This window comes from Procambarus clarkii, chromosome 78, assembly GCF_040958095.1.
Source record: "Procambarus clarkii isolate CNS0578487 chromosome 78, FALCON_Pclarkii_2.0, whole genome shotgun sequence".
Classification (NCBI taxonomy): Eukaryota; Metazoa; Arthropoda; class Malacostraca; order Decapoda; family Cambaridae; genus Procambarus; species Procambarus clarkii.
The window spans coordinates 21,927,708-21,945,052 of NC_091227.1; the positions used below are offsets into that span (position 1 = coordinate 21,927,708).

The following is a 17,345-nucleotide window of genomic DNA, read 5'->3' on the forward strand; positions in this document are numbered from 1 at the left end:
TCACTTGGGCTTCGGGTTGTGCATGGTCGGGCTTCGATTCGTGTATAGTTGTGCTCCAGGGGTTGTTTGGTTCGTTCATGCTAGGCTTGCAGTTACACAACTGGTTGGGGTCTGATTACACAACTGGTCGATCTCCGGTTACACAACTGGTCGGGCTCCGGTTATCTAACTGGTCGGGCTCCGGGGGTGTCACTAGGGCTTCGGGTTGTGCATGGTCGGGCTTCGGTTCGTGCATGGTTGTGCTCCAGGGGTTGTGTGCTAATGCCTCGTGTTTCTTTGCTAGATCATTATGGTTGTTTCTTTGCTATGGCTGAGTGCATGTTTATTTTCTAACATTTTCATTGTTGTATTCTTGCAAGAGTTCCAGGTTTCTTTTTTTTTATAGGGCTCAATTGTTTGTTTGCTTTGGCTCCAAAGTTAGTTGTTGTGGCAAGGGTGGGGGGGGGGGCGAGGTTGTTAGGTAGGGCTAAGGATTTGTTTGGTAGAGCTATAGGGAGGGAGTTTGTTTGGGCTCTGGGGCTGTTAGGCTTGGATGAGATGTTTTCTTGCTAGGCTTGCAGGTACACAACTGTTTGGGGTCCGGTTACACAATTAGTTGGGGTCCGGTTACATAACTGGGGGGGCTTCGGTTACACTATTGGTCGGGCTCCAGTTACAAAAGGGGTCGGGGTCCGGGGATTTCACTTGGGCTGCAGGTTGTGCATAGTCGGGCTTCGGTTTGTGTATGTTTGTGCTTCGGATATTGTTTGTTCGGTTCGTTACGGTTACACAACTGGTCGGGCTGCGGTTACGTACCTGGTCGGGCTTCGGGATGTGCGTATTTGGGCTTCGATTTGTGCAAAGTTGTGCCACAGAGGTTTTGTTGGGTTCGTTAATTCATGCTAGGCTTGCAGTTACACAACTGGTCGGGGTCCGGTTACACAACTGGTCGGGCTTCGGGGTGCACAATAAACTACCACTCGCTGGTTGTATAGGGGGATGCTTAATGAACTCTCCACCTCTGGCGGTAAAAAATAAATGAAGTGTGCAACTGCTGTTTAGATGCAAACATGCAATAATCCAGTGGATTATTGGAGTTGTATTGTTTGCACCATCTTGAGTCTATTCGTTCTGTAATAAAAGACAAAGCCCTCGCTGATAGATAATAAGATATAATGCAGTATAAGCAGTGCGTTGCGCACGTCAGCCCACATTTAATATCTAAATAATAATAATAATAATAGTAATAATAATAATAATAATAATTTAAAAGTTCAGTAAATACATTCAGAGAGTTACAAGAGTTACATCACATTACTGTACTTACCTAATTGTTCTTGTGGGGGTTGAGCTCTGGCTCTTTGGTCCTGCCTCTCAACTGTCAATCAACTAATGTACAGGTTCCTGAGCCTACTGGGCTCTATCATATCTACACATGAAGCTATGCATGGAGTCAGCCTCCACCACATCACTTCCTAATGCATTCCATTTGTCTACTACTATGAAACTGAAAAAATTCTTTCTAATGTCTATATGGCTCATTTGGGCACTCAATTTCCACCTGTGACCCCGTGTGCCCTTTGCGGTAAATAGCCTGTCTTTATCTACCCTATCAATTTTTCTGAGAATCTTGTATGTCGTGATCATGTCCCCTCTAACTCTTCTGCCTCCCAGTGACGTGAGGTTTAATTCACGTAGTCTCTCCTCGTAGCTCATAGTCCTCAGTTCTGGTACTATTCTGGTGGCAAACCTTTAAACCTTTTCCAGTTTAGTCTTATGCTTGACTAGATTGACTAGATATATATTTGGACTCCATACTGGAGCCGCAATTTGGGTATACACATGTGTATACCCAAGCTTGCTAATAAAAAAATTATCTTATATATTCCTAATACATAGTTTGAATTTTTTAATATTAGTTTTACTTGACGCTGAATTACAGGTAGGTTATTCGTTTGTTGAAAGTTGAATATATGAACATAATTTATATGTAAACCATAAAAACACATCCGAGGACTGCAAAGGCTGTACATGTGTAACAGTAATTGATGCAGGACAATTAGAAGTATATAGCAGGTTGATGGGGGAGAATTTAATATATATGAAATTCGATAACACATGAGAAAGAAGATATAGGTTGGTGGAGCGGCCGAGCTCAGGGTACGTTAACTCGCCCTGTCCGGATCCCCTTCCCCGGTGGATCATGGCAACCCTCTCATACTGCTGTCACATCCTTAAAATAATGCAAAATATGTATAATTATAAAATGTGGTGTTTAAATTATTTTTCAAGTTGATACGTAATATTCAGGATTAGCTAAGACATTAATTTTGCAGGTAATGTTTTGGAGAAGTCAGCGAACCGAACACGGCAATCGGAAAGACGCCATGTTTGCTTTGTGCCACAAAGGAGGGTGAATGGCGGTTCCTTAGTCAAATCGAGGTTTCAGCGAGAAAAGTGAGTATTTTCTCTAAAGTTTGTGTCTGGCTACTAAAGAAGGACTCATAGACAAGGTTGAGATGTAGTAATGCTTGTAAGTGTATGTAGTTTGTGTTGTGTGAGGGTGTGAGTGTAGAGGGTGTGGGTGACGCTGGTAGTGGTAGCGGCTTGGTGCGGCGGCGCAGGGAGGCCGCTCTCCTCCTGCTGCTCTCCCTCCCTCTCGTCCCTTTGTCTCCACACACTCTTCCCCCACTGCTTACCCTAACTGCATATTCTTCCAAAGTATCTACGCTGAAATTTCGTAATTTTTTGTGGGTTTAATGGAGTAATTTGAATGCAGTTCGGTCCTTGTCAAGTAGTTTAGGTTGTCCCAGTAAGCTAATATTGTTTTAAGTTCCCAGGGTTCAGACAGCTTACATTATGATGGAAAATTGCAAATTTTTTCTCCTTAAATCTTGAGGCTTTTGGGAAACGTTATATAGTAAAAAGAAAATTTAGCAAAAATGCCTATGCAGTACCTATTAATATATATATTATTTATTTTGAAGTGAGATGATGATTCTGGGGGGTAAGATGCTCTCCGATAATCTGAAACAGGTGTGCCTGTCGAGTGAAAAGCGAGGTGTCATCCTTCACACTGGCGCGCTTGCATGCCACTTGAACCCTCAGGCATTGCAATAAGAAATATTGTTGTATCCCAACCATTGGCAATAGGGATGCCTAAGACCTGTAAACAATGTGAGCGAGTCAGTAGGCAGGTCTGTCCCATTTTCAGGTTGGTGAGATGATATCCAACACGCAACTGAAATGAAGAGACGACGACATTTTTGGCCCATTATCAAGAATAAATGTTTCTTTTTCAGTTGTGGGTTTGAATATCGACTCTTCAACCACAATGTGACTCATCGAATGAGAAATGTCTAGCTCAAGGCTGAAGGCATCATTCCTCATGGGGGTCCTTGGGTTGAGGCTCAGGGGTCTGACACAAAAGTCTGCTGACAAGCTGCCACATTTGGTGGTAGTTCTTGACAGATCTTAACGGTGTGAGCACATGTCAAACTGTCCATGTGCTATTGCTGCATCCAAGTCTTCCTCCAATTTCCTGGGCATGCCACCATAGGGCTATGAACAAATGGAACAAATTGTTTTTCTCTTTTTTTTTTTTGCAGTAATGTTATTCAATAGTGTGTCTTGAGAAATTTATAATAAAATGTGTGGAACATTGGAATGCTCAAATACATTCATGTCACTCACCTATAGTATACATAATTTATTTCATAAGCTACTTTACATACACAGTACTATATTCAGTATTTAATGTTTCCCTCATCAAGGTTATATACTAGGGAATTTATTCCTGGCTTCCAGTAAACAATTTGCATGGAATTATCAATTGTACAGCTAGTTATGTTCTAGTTAATTTGTGTATATTGCACTATGAATTGTACGTTCAGCTACATTGATAACTTCGTTTTTAGTTTCCACTTGTAAATATGCAAAAATTTTCATTTATCAAGAATGAAGTTTTATTTTTGGGATCTTTCTCAACCAGGTTTCCAAATCAGGGCTGTGCTGAAGCTATATGATAACTTGGGTCATTGGCTTCCTTGATCATCCCCTCCTCTTTTTGTATATTTTTGTTTGTACAATACTATTCTAGTTTTCTCTAGTAGGTTAGTGTGTTATTGATGCCAAAAAGCATTCAGGTTGCTCCAAGTCAAAAATAACTTAAGTAAAAGTGTTTTGAGATGATTAATTTTAGGTGAACAAATTAATATATTTAGTGATAAACTGTTAACTTCCATAATATACTTAGATAATATTATAAAGAATTGATTATGAAAACCACATTTTGAACTCCACTTCTTTCCTGACTTTTCCTTCTTTCCATGGGGTGAAAAGTCAACTCTTTATTACTCTTTAATTATATGTTTAATAAACTTTTAACAAGTTTAAACTAGGTAGAATTAAGCATTTTAAAATCTCCTTTATAGTTATTAAATTTAAACAAGCCTTTTACACTATTGTTTGTGTTTGATAATTTACTAATATTTTAAGTATTAATGCAAAGAATTATTTCTTCAGAAAACAGCCATGGCGAGTGGGTTGTTATCCCTGAAGTGGAACAACCACCGAAGCACTTTCTTCCATATCCTCTCCACTATTAGGAGCAAGGTAAGCATAATTTTTATAATAAACAATAAATCACACTAATGTGATATATGAGGAAAATTTTATTATAATTTACTGGGTTATACTGTTCAACCACTTGTGCTGGACGGTAGAGCGACGGTCTGCCTTTATGTAGGTCGGTGTTCAATCCCCCTACCATACACAAGTGGTTGGGGCACCATTCCTTCCCTCTGTCCCATCCCAAATCCTTATCCTGACCCCTTCAAAGTGCTATATAGGTATAATGGCTTTGCACTTTCCCCCCTGATAATTCCCCTTCCCCTTCTGCCATATTCAGAGTTGTCATTAATTAAGAGTTAAGGTCCTATATTTTCCATGGAAGGCCTGTATCTAATATGTTCATGGTTGGGGGATGAGCTGTAGATGATTAATTTCATAAATATTTTTCAGCATTGATATTGCCAATTTGACATAAAATGTGTAGCTTGAAAATTAATATACTCAAGAGCACCGTGTTGTGTAGTGGTTAGTACATTCACCCACTTACCTTACATGAGTATGAGCTGGGTTCAAACCTTGGGCAGTAAGCATGAGGAAACTGGATGTAAAATGATTAGCAAACAATGGTCTTGGAAAAAATATGGGGGTTAATAATGTAGCTAGTTCTAGTACCTGGCCTCAGGTATAAATCTGCTGAAGGTAAATGGCAATGGAAAATAATTTTCTAAGCAGTACACAATAATTTATATACACAGTACACAGTAGTAGAGTTTCTTACATAATAAAGAGGCAAGATCCTACTGACCTCTTGAGATCTGGTGCACTCAGAGCAGGTTGACAGTCTTCACAGGTGCAGTGGGTCTTTGCTGGGTCATACTAGTGTAAAGAGAGACAGAGTGAGTTCTATATAGAATTCTATATTCAAACCTAACCAAAAAGTGTATTGTATTACATAATGTAAAGTTTTTAGAAACCTTTCTAGATGAAACTTTGCAACACAGACCACCAAACTGCACCCTAGATGACTACCTAACACCACCACTTCACAAAGGAGGTAGTAAAGCTGATGCAAAAAGTATAGGCCAGTAGCTCTTAATATTGCACATCATAAAAATCTTTGAAATGGTGCTAAGAAGTAAGATAACAAAACTCATGGAATCAGTGTCTACATAACCGTGGGCAACTTGGGTTCAGATCAGGGTGCTCTTGCCTCACAATTTCTAGACCACTATGACATGGCCCTAGATGCCATGAAAGACAAAATTCTGATGTAATATAAACAGGTTTTGTAGAAGCCTTTTGAGAAATTTGACCATGTTGTTATTGCACATAATGCACACAAAAGGAATTACTGGCAAAATAGGGAGATGGATCTTTAACCTCCTAACAAACAGGACCTAGAGTTTAATAGTCAACAAGGTAAAATCTGAATTGTATACCGTGAAAAGCTCAGTTCCCGAATGTACCGTCTGATAACGTATGATAACGAACTATCTTCAAGGTATGAAGATAGGTTTCCCCAGACAAAAATGGTTTTGATTCACTGCACTTAACATTTAGGTGGTGAAAACATGCATGTTACTTAATTTTAGTTAATATTATAAAATAAATTTTTATTTAGTTGGACGGAAATTAATTTTTGTATGTTTGTATAACAATCTTGTTGTCAAACCTTTTGATAATTAATGTGTATTTATTTTTGTATTTCAGGAATCCTATTGTGATGTGACTATTGCCTGTGATGGAAAATTCTACCCAGTCCACAAACTGGTGTTATCAACATGTAGTGATTACTTTGAACAAATGTTTGAAAGGACAAACTGTAAACATCCAATAATAGTGTTAAAAGATATTAGACATGAGGAATTAGAGGCTCTTCTTAATTATATGTATGTAGGTGAAGTGAATGTGTTACAAAATGAACTGGCTGGTTTAATAAAGGCAGCAGAATGCCTTATGATTAAAGGCCTTGCAGTACCTGATGAAGCTCCTTCTAAAGAATATAAAGAAAGTAAAAGAATTTCTGGTATCAGAGAAGATAGTCCCATAGCAAAAAGAAGAAAGAGAGATGAAGAACCAAGACCGTTACCCTCTCATACTCAAAGAGAAAGTAGAGAGCCCAGCACGGTCAGCTCAAATCAATCCCAAAGACAGTCAACTAGTGCCTCTATACCAACTCCTTCTCCTGCTGCATCCAGAATTGCTCCCATGCCCATCTCTCCTTCTCCTTCTGTTGGAAGTGCCTCTGAATCGGTGTCAGAGGATTGTAGTCAAGGTCACAGTGAAGGCAATGAACTTCCGAACCTCCCCAATGCACAAGAATCAAAGCATCGGGGAAGTGAGCAGACATCTAGTCAGTCACAGCAGGCTGTACCTGAGGTAAGCACGAGTTTTTAAATGTTTTTCTTATTAGATATTCCTGACAGGGATAGGTTATGATTTTTTTGACAGGTTTACCCTCAATGTTGAGAATATAACTATTATTCAAATTTAGCATTTTGGTCCCTTGACATTTAAGTTCTTGTTTGACATTGTAAGCCTGATCATATTTAAATTAACAAAAAACATATTCATAATCATTAGACCTAATCCTGAAGCTGCTCAGTAGTTTTCTTACTCCATATGTTATACAAATTTGTTTGAAAAAAATAAAATATAAAATTTTCCCAAGTTGTCTAAATAAACTAAAAAAATATGCATCCCACACTTTTCAAATTTACCCTACATTTATCATAAATCAAGCCTAGCCCCAGGCCAGGCTCAGGGAGCAAAACTCCCAGAACACTGCTTCAGTGGCTTCTGTGGGTATGAAGGTGGGTGGGATGAGTTAGGGGGGTGAGGGGTTTTGTGCATATGTTTAAGGGGTTATGGAGTGGAATATTGTTGCACACTAAAAGTGCCATTCAAAGCTGGAGAAATTGCTGATCTGCAGAACATGCAAAGGTCTCTTACTGCCTGAATCCACACAGTAAAATATATAAATAATTGGGACTGCTTAAAATGTTTAAATCTCTATTTTCTAAAGTGCAGCTGAGATACATAATAATTTACTTATGGGAAGTCAACTTACTTATAGGAAATATTAAATGGACATGTTCCAAATCTGCACACAGAAATGGGTCAACATGAGACCAATAAGCATGGCAGGAAGTGCAAAATAGACCCAGTGAAAAGCAAGAGGTGCAATAGGTATGCCGAGAGAGAATTTTATCGACATTGAAGACCCAAAACTTTTTATCACTCCCTCTAAACATAAGGGGCATAATTAGCTGACTTTTAACTGTTGAAGAGAACTTGATGAACCCCTCCAAACAATACCTGATCAACTGGGCTGTGACTTTCAGACTGAGCAGCTGCATGTAACAGCCCGGTTGACTAAACTTAAGCAGGAGGTCTGGTCAGACTAGACCACGGGGGATATTTATGCTCATGCGCATCACCCCAGAACCAGCAGTAGGTAAACAAGGTGGCGTGTGTGTTGGGTGGGGTTTGTTTGGATGTGGACATGTATAATTGCCTAAGTGTAGTTTCAGAATGGGAACTATATTCATGGTGCCCCATCTTTCCTGTAATATCATATGGCACTTTGAAACTGCTGATGGTTTTGGCATTCACCACCATCTCACTTGTGTTGTTCCTACACCTACAACACAGCAAAAATTGAGCTTTATTGTATGTTACCACTCCCAAGCCATAGGATTTCAAATTTGTTGTTTATTTGTTAATTCAAAAAAACATTCACGTGGGAGGTAGCATGTATGCCACTCGTGTTACATTGTCCTAGTCCTTTTCTTTTTTATTTCTATTACCTTCCCTGTTTCCTATTGTCTGAAGGTTCTTGTCATTTCTCTCCCTCTCAAACCTAATGTTTTATTTATCGGTATTATATTCTGGTTGCTAAATTCAATTAATTTTGCCCTTATTTCATCCCATCCATAGGGACCTTTTTTTACCCAGTTGATTTCACCATTAAACAGAAGCTTAGTTCTTGATCCATATGCTACTATTTCTGGCTCCTTTATGGTGTATAAATCCATTGATCTTATACACTTTACTGAACCATATTTTCTGCTGTTAGCTGTGGGTTCATGAATGAGCTGTCTTACTATCCTCTGGTTCTGTTTCCATTCCTGTGAATTACCCACCTCGTATGTGGATAGTCCTTCAAACCTCGAGTGCATTTTCAATAACAGTGCTATTTCTCTTCACCCTGTTTCTTCTCATTTCTGATCACTTGGTAGCCCCTAGAAAAGACTACATTGCCTATGATTGTTTTAAGTTTCACTTTGTTATTGAGGTTGCATCTCCTGTATCTTATCTAGTAGTAACCCTAACTTATTCATCATAACCTTGTCTTTAGTTTTTATTACTCGTTTACTCTTAATTATTAATGAAGGATTGTACACTTGTGGAGGATACTGGGAGCTGGGACTGCATTCTGCCATTCTGTTGCCAATGGTGCTTGTTCCAAAACCTGGATTTATTATTTGAGTACCATTAGATGTATTTCCATTTTTTCCTTGTTTTTAGAAATGTCTTGATTTAGGTTAATCTCCTTGGAGTACTTAGGCTCTTCTTTTCAGTTAGTATGTGTCCCACTGGCCATCTATCCAAAACTTTTTTAAGTCGGTTATTTCCTTTAATAATATCTCGCCCAAAGCTACACTGCATTAATCCAAATGGGGCCTAACACAGCCAAGATAGAGCTGTAGGATAGCACTAGATTAGCTGTTACTTAGCGTTTGAGAAGAATTTCTGTGTTCTAGTTGCCTTATTTCATACAATTATATACATTTTTTTCTTTGAGATTTCCACAAATCATGACTGATCCTTTTTACAATTTGTTCTTGCAGCTTTTTCATTATTTTTATGATACTTAGGTATGCTAGTTTTATTTCCAAGCACTTACATTTATAAGCAATGAAATTTAGGTCTTCCTGAAGTTTGCAAATCTCTGAATCTGAGCAATTTAATGCTATATTAATTGCTCTAGATCTTCCTCAATCTTAATATGCCTAAGCATTGCTTTCTTTTTTCAATGAGTCTGAATATTATTAATTTTGTCATGGGTCAGTTTTGGTTTTTTGATAGTTTTGGGTCATTTGAGCTTGGCAATCTATATGGAATATTTTTCCTGTGCTCCTGCAAGTTTGTAAAGCTCCTGCATTATAATGTTCATTGATATTATATATATCTGCTTGGTTTTAGCTGCTGTTGTAGTCATGACATCCATGTTAAATAGCTTGAATGTTGATTTATAGTTGCTGTATCAGCATCACCTAACCCCGTTCACTGCTTGCCTGTTTATAGCTGATAACCAGAGGTGTACAAAAATAAAAAGAAATTTCTAAAAATTTCTTTCTTTCTAATCTTGTTTAAATGTGTTTCCTGATCGTAGGAAAAGTAATACAAATGTTTTGTCACTGTGGTCGCAATGGAGCTTGGAAAGCTCATAATGATGCCACAAGTCATGATTTTTCTATGAAACTATCCATTGTTTTAAATAATAACAGTGGCTTATGTATTTCATCATCATTAAGTGGTATTGGGGGCACAAGCTACATAAAGGCAGTGCTATGAGCTACAGCTGAATGTGCTTCTCATAGTCTCTCGGTATTGAGGCTCTCACATACAGGCCCACGATTTTGACCCAAGATGGCATCAGTTTTCTGAAGGCTTGAAGAAGCAGATGTGAACCACATGTACCCATAGGACTTTTAAACTCTTACGGGGAACCTTAAAATGGGCCCAGCAGTGTCATGCAGTTTATGAATAATTAGCATAGTTAACTCCAGCTGTGTTGTACAGTTGAAAGGCTAAACATTGCCTCAAAACCTCATAATGTACACTGCAGAAATCTGAAATCCAGATTTTCCTTTATACAGTATTTCTTCCATGCTATTTCAAACCATGTACAGTATTTCCCTTTGCCTCCTTGCACTTCAGCTCTGTTCAGCAGTGATTTTACCTTATTACTATGTACTAATTTGTATAGTTTCTATTTTATTGCTTAGTGTATTTATTATTTGCTTTCAGTTGCTTAGCATTAAATTTTAATTTTGGCTTTAATGAAGTGGTGTAGCAACTGATCTTTCCTAATTGTGCAATTTTGCATCAGGTCAGGTCACTAAAAATGACCTGATGGTCCATTATCACAACAATCACCAAAGAGTGATTTCTTACAAACAAATATTCCTGTTTTGCTTAAGTAATCTCTTTTTCTCCTTATTTTTATTATTTGTAGGTAGTTTTTGCAGATTGTTATATTCCTCTCAAATATAAAAAACTATAACACCCTATACCCTTTACCCTCCACAACTCACATTGTAACACGTGACTAATTTCCATTTTGTTAACAATAACAATTTATTTTTTTCCTTACAGGTAATATTAGACGAGCCTGGTGTTAAAGAAGAGCCTCAAGAAGTTGATGAGGAAGTAACAGAGACTAAGGATATTTTAGAGTCCCAGTTTTCATTTGACCCACTTACGGAGGGTGATTCTCGTAATGATCCTGGAAGTGGTAGTGGAGGACCTCAGGGATTTGATCCTCAGATGCTTTCCTCTCAACCTCAGTCGATGGAAGATTTAGTTGCTCAAGCCATTCCAGGCTCCTCTGGTTTACAGGGGGTAAGTAGTTGCAATTTTAAGTTTTGCATACATTATTGATTTTGGGTCATTGCAAGTAATTATAGATGGCTTAATTTTCCTTAATTGGATTTCTGAAAAATTTGGTGTGCAATTTTTTTTATGTTTATTTGAAAACTTATGCTGTAGAATGCAATAAATATTCTTACTGTTATTAGGTCTTTTAGCACCTTCATGAAAAATTTTAGAATCTTACAAATCCAAGGGAGAGGAAAACCTTGAGCAATGTATTTTAACCCCTGTACTGCACACCTAATAAATATGACCCTGTTGTGTGAAAAAAAACGGCTTTGATTTTTGTTTTACATTGTTAAATTAGTATCCAAGAAGGCCTAAAATCCAAATAAAAAAACTACCTCTAGCGGGTTAGCTGTAGTAGCTCTCGGGATTTTTTTTTTTTTCAGTAGAAATGAGGTGAGGCATCTCAAGACAATAACCGTGTCCAACTATTTTCATTGTTTCTCACTTTATTTTTTTTTTTTTGTTCTAACAAGGTAGAACGTATAAATAGTCTGATAACTTGTTGTGTTTGTATATGTGGTCTATCATCCTGAAAATCTAGGGGGAGGGAGGAATAGATAATTTCAAGGCATAAATTTGACTTTTTTTTTTTTTTTTTTTTTTTTTTTTTTTTTTTTTAAACGACAATACAAGGAGTACTGATCCATTTGCTAACTTGATTCTTATTGTTGATAGACCATTGTTATATATATATGGAAGAGGTGGTGATGGATGTTGATGGTGTTGGGTTGACTGAAGTGGAGATTAATGGTGATGAGGTAACCTCAGATGTTGAAGCATTTGGGTCAACATGTGGTGAGTTGGGTGCAGGTGGGGGCAATATGAGCTTTCTTGGAAGCCTTTGCAAAAGACTTTTAATTTGTTTCATTCCCTTTGCTCTTGTTTTCAAAACCTCCATATACAAATTTCACATTTCTCCCTCACTACCTCTGTCCCCATTGCTTACGACCCTTACTGCCTCTCTTCCTCCCACCCTCACTGCCTCTCTTCCTCCCACCCTCACTGCCTCTCTTCCTTCCACCCTCACTGCCTCTCTTCCTCCCACCCTCACTGCCTCTCTTCCTCCCACCCTCACTGCCTCTCTTCCTCCCACCCTCACTGCCTCTCTTCCTCCCACCCTCACTGCTGCTCTCCCTCCCACTTTCACTGCCTCCCTCCCTCCCCAAGAGAACCTGCTGTTAGGGTATCGAACTCATTAGATTATCAGCCAGAAATAGCCTGGAGAGTTTGTCTAATACAAAAAAGCATTCAAGAAACAAGTATTTGTATAAATTTTTATTACCCTAATAATATTACTAAACAAACTCTGTAACCAAAAATATATATAATGATGTACATCCAGAATCTAATAAAAAAAATTCTGGCTAACAGGGTCGAGTGTCATAGGCATATCGGATTGAGCCCATCCCTTCTCAACCACTGACAGACCTCTCCTACATCCCATACACACTATCTGCTGGAGGTCTCACATACCAACTGTGCATTATTCATAAGTAAACAAGTACAGTATTTGTTTAATAAACAGGAAGCAATAAAACAATGATTAATAATGTACAATAATACTGCACACTTAAACACCAAAAAATCTTATAATGACAAATATTTTACAGCCAGGATAAAAATTGTATTATGGGTTGGAGGGTTTGGTGCATTGTCAGCGAATTAACGTTTAAGACTTCATAACATATATCCCACGCTACCTTTGTCCCTCACTGCCTTCCACCCTGCTTGCCTCCCTCCCTGCCTCTATGCATGGTATGCATAAATATATGCATACACATGGCATGCATAAATATATGCATACACATGGCATGCAGAAATATATGCATACCATGTGTTTATTCATGTTATATATTTAAATATATATATATAATTAAGTTTCGAGCACTGCTATAAAAGGGTGCAGTGCAGGGGTTAAGGCTGGACATGAGACTATAATATGACAGCCCTGCCTAAGAAACATCCACATGATGTTGAATTGCTAAACGATAATTATGGTGAAACCCTCATAATGCCAATAAATGAAAAGTAAAGTGTTTAAGCAACATTTACTATCTCATTGTGATGGTTTTTGCTTTCAGAACTCTGTTTCCCTATGGGAGGGAGATGGAAGTCTCCAAAGCTTTCCTATGGAAGGCTTTACTGGAGATGGGTCACGACCTCCCCAGATGGTGAGTGTTCCATCTATTGTGTATTCTTGAGGCACCATGTGGTTTGTACATATTATTATTATTATTATTCCCAAAAGTTATTTGAGATTATAAAATAAGTATATATAAATAGAGGATTATCCTAACAAGCACTATTATTCCTGTTAATTGACCTATTTCAATATTTGTTTAAATCTGTGCATTTTGTTTTGAGTTGCTCCCAAAATTTGTTGACAAATAAATTTGTAGTCACTGAATTTAATGATTTCATTTTTACAAAATATTAATATTTTCATATCAGTACTTCAGGTAGTCCTTTTACTTTTGATAAATGAGCTACTTTATTATAATGTGTAGTGGTCTTCTGTGCCCAGGATGTTCACAGCATTTGATAGAAACCAACAATTCAAAGGATTCACAAAGTTGATAGATTCAAATTCAGTGTTCTGGCCGTAATTAGCGAAATGATTTGATGTTAGATAATGTCTTTCTGTAATTTTCAATTGAACATTATACTTGTACATTTGCAAGAATGTTTGTATAATGAGCAATATACTGGTTGCTGATTTCATTCATAGCCAAGTACAGTATTTTATAGCACTAAAAAATAATTAGCTTCTGGAATTTTGTCTGGAAAGATCTCATTAGAAGCAGTCGAATTAAAATACATTATTTATGAGCTAATGCTCTTTTATGCCTGAATGAAATACTCTATAACCTTGCCAAGACTCAATAATTAAAAAAAAAAAAAAGATTGAATATATCTTATCGTAGTTCCTGAGGTACATGTTGGCTTTAGGCAAAAGTATGAAGTAGATAGTTTTTTCAAATGAATATGTTGCTTGTTAGATTTTCTAATTTGAATAAAGTGTTGCTATGAAAAGAAAAGCCACATGGTGTCTCATTATAGACTTGCTTCCATATGATATGTAAGATTATCTGTTTACTTCAGGATATAAGTTGCTCTTGCTTTGGTAATTAGGAATACAATTATAGCCTCGTTGGCAAATTTGGGAAGACTTTTTTTTTTTTTTTTTTTTTTACATATATCTGCCGTATTGGTATTTACTATATTTTGTTTTAATATACAGTATATATATATACTGTGTGTATATATATATAATAATTAATTAGTGGGTGTATGTATTTACTGGGTACATGTCATTACTGGGTCCTGGTTATATGATGTTAAGAGCTGTTGCTTCTGTCTATATCCCCATTACTCTTCACATTTCTAGAGAATGTAAATTAAAGCCCTTTTAAATCACTAAGGAGGTTTCAAATTAATGAGATTAACTTTGTCACCCTTTTCTGTACATACTCAAGATATTAAGGTGGGAAATAAATTCAGGAGACTCAAGATTATGCAAGGTGACTTAGGCTTTTAAAATGAGCATAAAATTGGCAGATGCTGTTCAATGCTTGTAAAGCCTAGGTAAATGTAATAATTAAAAGATTGAACATGAACTTACCTGGATAAACCATGTGCGGTGAGGTCGATTTTGTTTGCCCTATAATCCCAGGCAACCCCTCCCTCCCTGATTAAAAAAAAAGTTTTTACATCCACAAAAGCCTACATCCACTGTATTACATAAACAGATTTGTGAGCTACCTTACCAGGAGAGTAATGTGGTGAAATATCTTCATGATAACCTTGTAGTACATTTAGTTTGGTACAAATCCAGCATAACTCGTCATTCTTTAACTGTATATTCTATCGAGTGCCTAGGCAATCACAAAAATTAACATTTTTGCGAGCAGTTGCAGATAAAAATTTTAGCAAACTTATTTCCACTCAGCCAGTCTCTAATGTAAAAATTCAATTTTTTTATGTATGCAATCATTGTTAAAACCAAAAATGCAATATGATTAAGAACTTGCCACCAAACTGTGGCAAGGGGGGAAAGGGAGGGAGGGATTGAACTTGTGCTGTCAATTTTCAGTCCAGTGTGAATGGATTTCCACTTTTTATTAGTCTTCAGTACTGTGATTGCTTCAGTAAGACAACTTACTAATAAAAAAAAAAGCAAATTAGTGTTGATAATGCAATAGTTAACCACTAAAGTGTGGCTAAGGAAATGTATGCATGTCTGGTGCTCAGATGCAAAAAATAAAACAATTCCAACAAACATTTTCAATATTCCAATGTTCTAATTATTGCATTATCAGCACTAATTTGCATTTTGTATTACCAAGATGTCATACTGGAGCAATCATTATGCTGAAGATTGTAATAAAAAGTTGGAAAACATAACATTTGAGTGAAATTTGATGATCATTACTTGTGAGCTGTCTCCCAGCCTGACTGGTAAGTGTAATTTCCTAAGTTAACTTAATTATTGTTTATTAGTTAGTGTGGGAGAATAATGGAGAATGGTGACCTTCAGGTAATTCAGGTAAATTCAATAGTACTGTCTATAAGACTGCTGTTACTGTTTTGAAAATATTCTTATTTACTGTACATCACTTTAAACTCTGACCCCTTCAGGATTCGAACTTGATGGCCAGCGGTCACTCCACTGGCTAACCAGTACTCATACCATTCAACCATCGAGTGCCTAGGCAATTTATGCACTTTAATTTTTTTGCAAAATTCTATGGGATGAACATTAATTGACTTGAAAGTGTACAGAAAAGGATGACAAAATTAATATCTAAAATTAGAAACCTTCATTATGTGAAGAGTGGTTAAGAAAGTTCATTTATATTCTCTAGAAAAGAAAGAGTATGGGATTAAATGATGGAAGTATACAAATAGATTAAAGTTATTTATATGGTGCTAAATATATGAACACAGGGTAGAACATTAATCATTGTACACAAATTGGATAAATTCAGATTCAGGGAAGGTCTTCCTTGGTAAGTACTGGCTTTGAAATTGGGCTCTATAGAGTTATTTAACAAATTAGAGTAACAAGGAGATGTGGGATCGATGAGAGCTTTCAAACAGAAGTTAGACAAGTACTGTGTACAAATAAGTTTTTTGGGGGGCTACCTTGCATGAGCCAAGGTCTTTGCCGTTTCTTCTATTCTTATGAAAAGAGTTTGAAAATACTATGATTTCTTATAATAGAGAATATATTAAATTAATAATATGCAATAATTCTTGTATATTAAGGCGTGTAAATACAGTGTAACTGACAATCTGGTCTAATAGGTATCGACCCCCTTTTCTGGATTTCTGGATAACTGAAATCTGGATAATTAAACAATTACCACGTGATATCAGTGGAGCCGTTTCAGGCTGACTGTGAGAAATCTTCAGGCATCTTTTCTCGATGTTTAATTTGAAACTTCCAAGGTTTTTTATAATTATTTGCATCAAATTAAGCATTCAGTTTCTCAAATTGTTTTACTGCCTTGGGGTTGAGAAGGCATGGAAAGCATATTTGGCAATAAAAATTAGAAATTTGTTATCTAGCAGATGGCACTTTGTAATTGTCACTACACACTCCCTCACCAAGTACAAAGAAAATTTGCTGTTATATATTGCTTCAGGCATTAGAAAATTTTGTGTTTTGTATTTCTTACTTTATGATGAAATAGTGTAGATAGGGTGATTGTCAAAGAAAAGAGGGTCTGGCTGGGTGAGAAAAAATGATGGGTGGCCATCTGTAAATGATTGAAGATTGTATATACGAATAACATTTCGGGATTATTTATGATACTCATGATTAACCACTGCACTGCGCAAAGCGCCTTTAGGCGCTCAGAGAGTTGTGCTTTTTGTTTTTTAATTTGACTATATTTTAATGTTTTTTAATGTTTTCATTACTATTTGTGTTTTGAAATGGAAATAGTTGACTTTGCAAACATTTTGACATTAAATTTACCTGAACATTTGTAAAAATAACAAAAATATGTCCTTGACAATTGCACCAAGACGTTTTTACCGAAAATAGGTGAGCAGTGCAAGGGTTAACATACAATTTCTTCAACATTTAATTTTATTTATGGTGAAAATATTATTTAGCA

At 36.8% G+C, this 17,345-nt stretch overlaps 1 protein-coding gene across 42 annotated transcripts in view; it reads left to right on the forward strand.

Annotated features, from left to right (window-relative positions):
- The first annotated feature begins 2,296 nt into the window (after window positions 1-2,296).
- LOC123746059 (longitudinals lacking protein, isoforms H/M/V) overlaps window positions 2,297-17,345 on the forward strand; it is a 182,315-nt gene continuing 167,266 nt past the window's right edge. For 39 of the 42 annotated variants that reach the window (XR_011225004.1, XR_011225007.1, XR_011225006.1 and 36 more), the window contains exons 1-5: window positions 2,298-2,436; window positions 4,504-4,593; window positions 6,262-6,930; window positions 10,936-11,181; window positions 13,302-13,391. Coding sequence is in view for 37 of the 42 variants with exons in the window: in XM_045727264.2 (XP_045583220.1) it covers window positions 4,513-4,593; window positions 6,262-6,930; window positions 10,936-11,181; window positions 13,302-13,391 (1,086 nt within the window). In the remaining 5 variants the exon portion in view is untranslated. Of the gene's footprint in view, window positions 2,437-2,536; window positions 2,701-4,503; window positions 4,594-6,261; window positions 6,931-10,935; window positions 11,182-13,301; window positions 13,392-17,345 lie in introns of those variants that run through there. The other 3 variants (XM_045727286.2, XM_045727244.2, XM_045727243.2) reach the window with 2 other exon arrangements.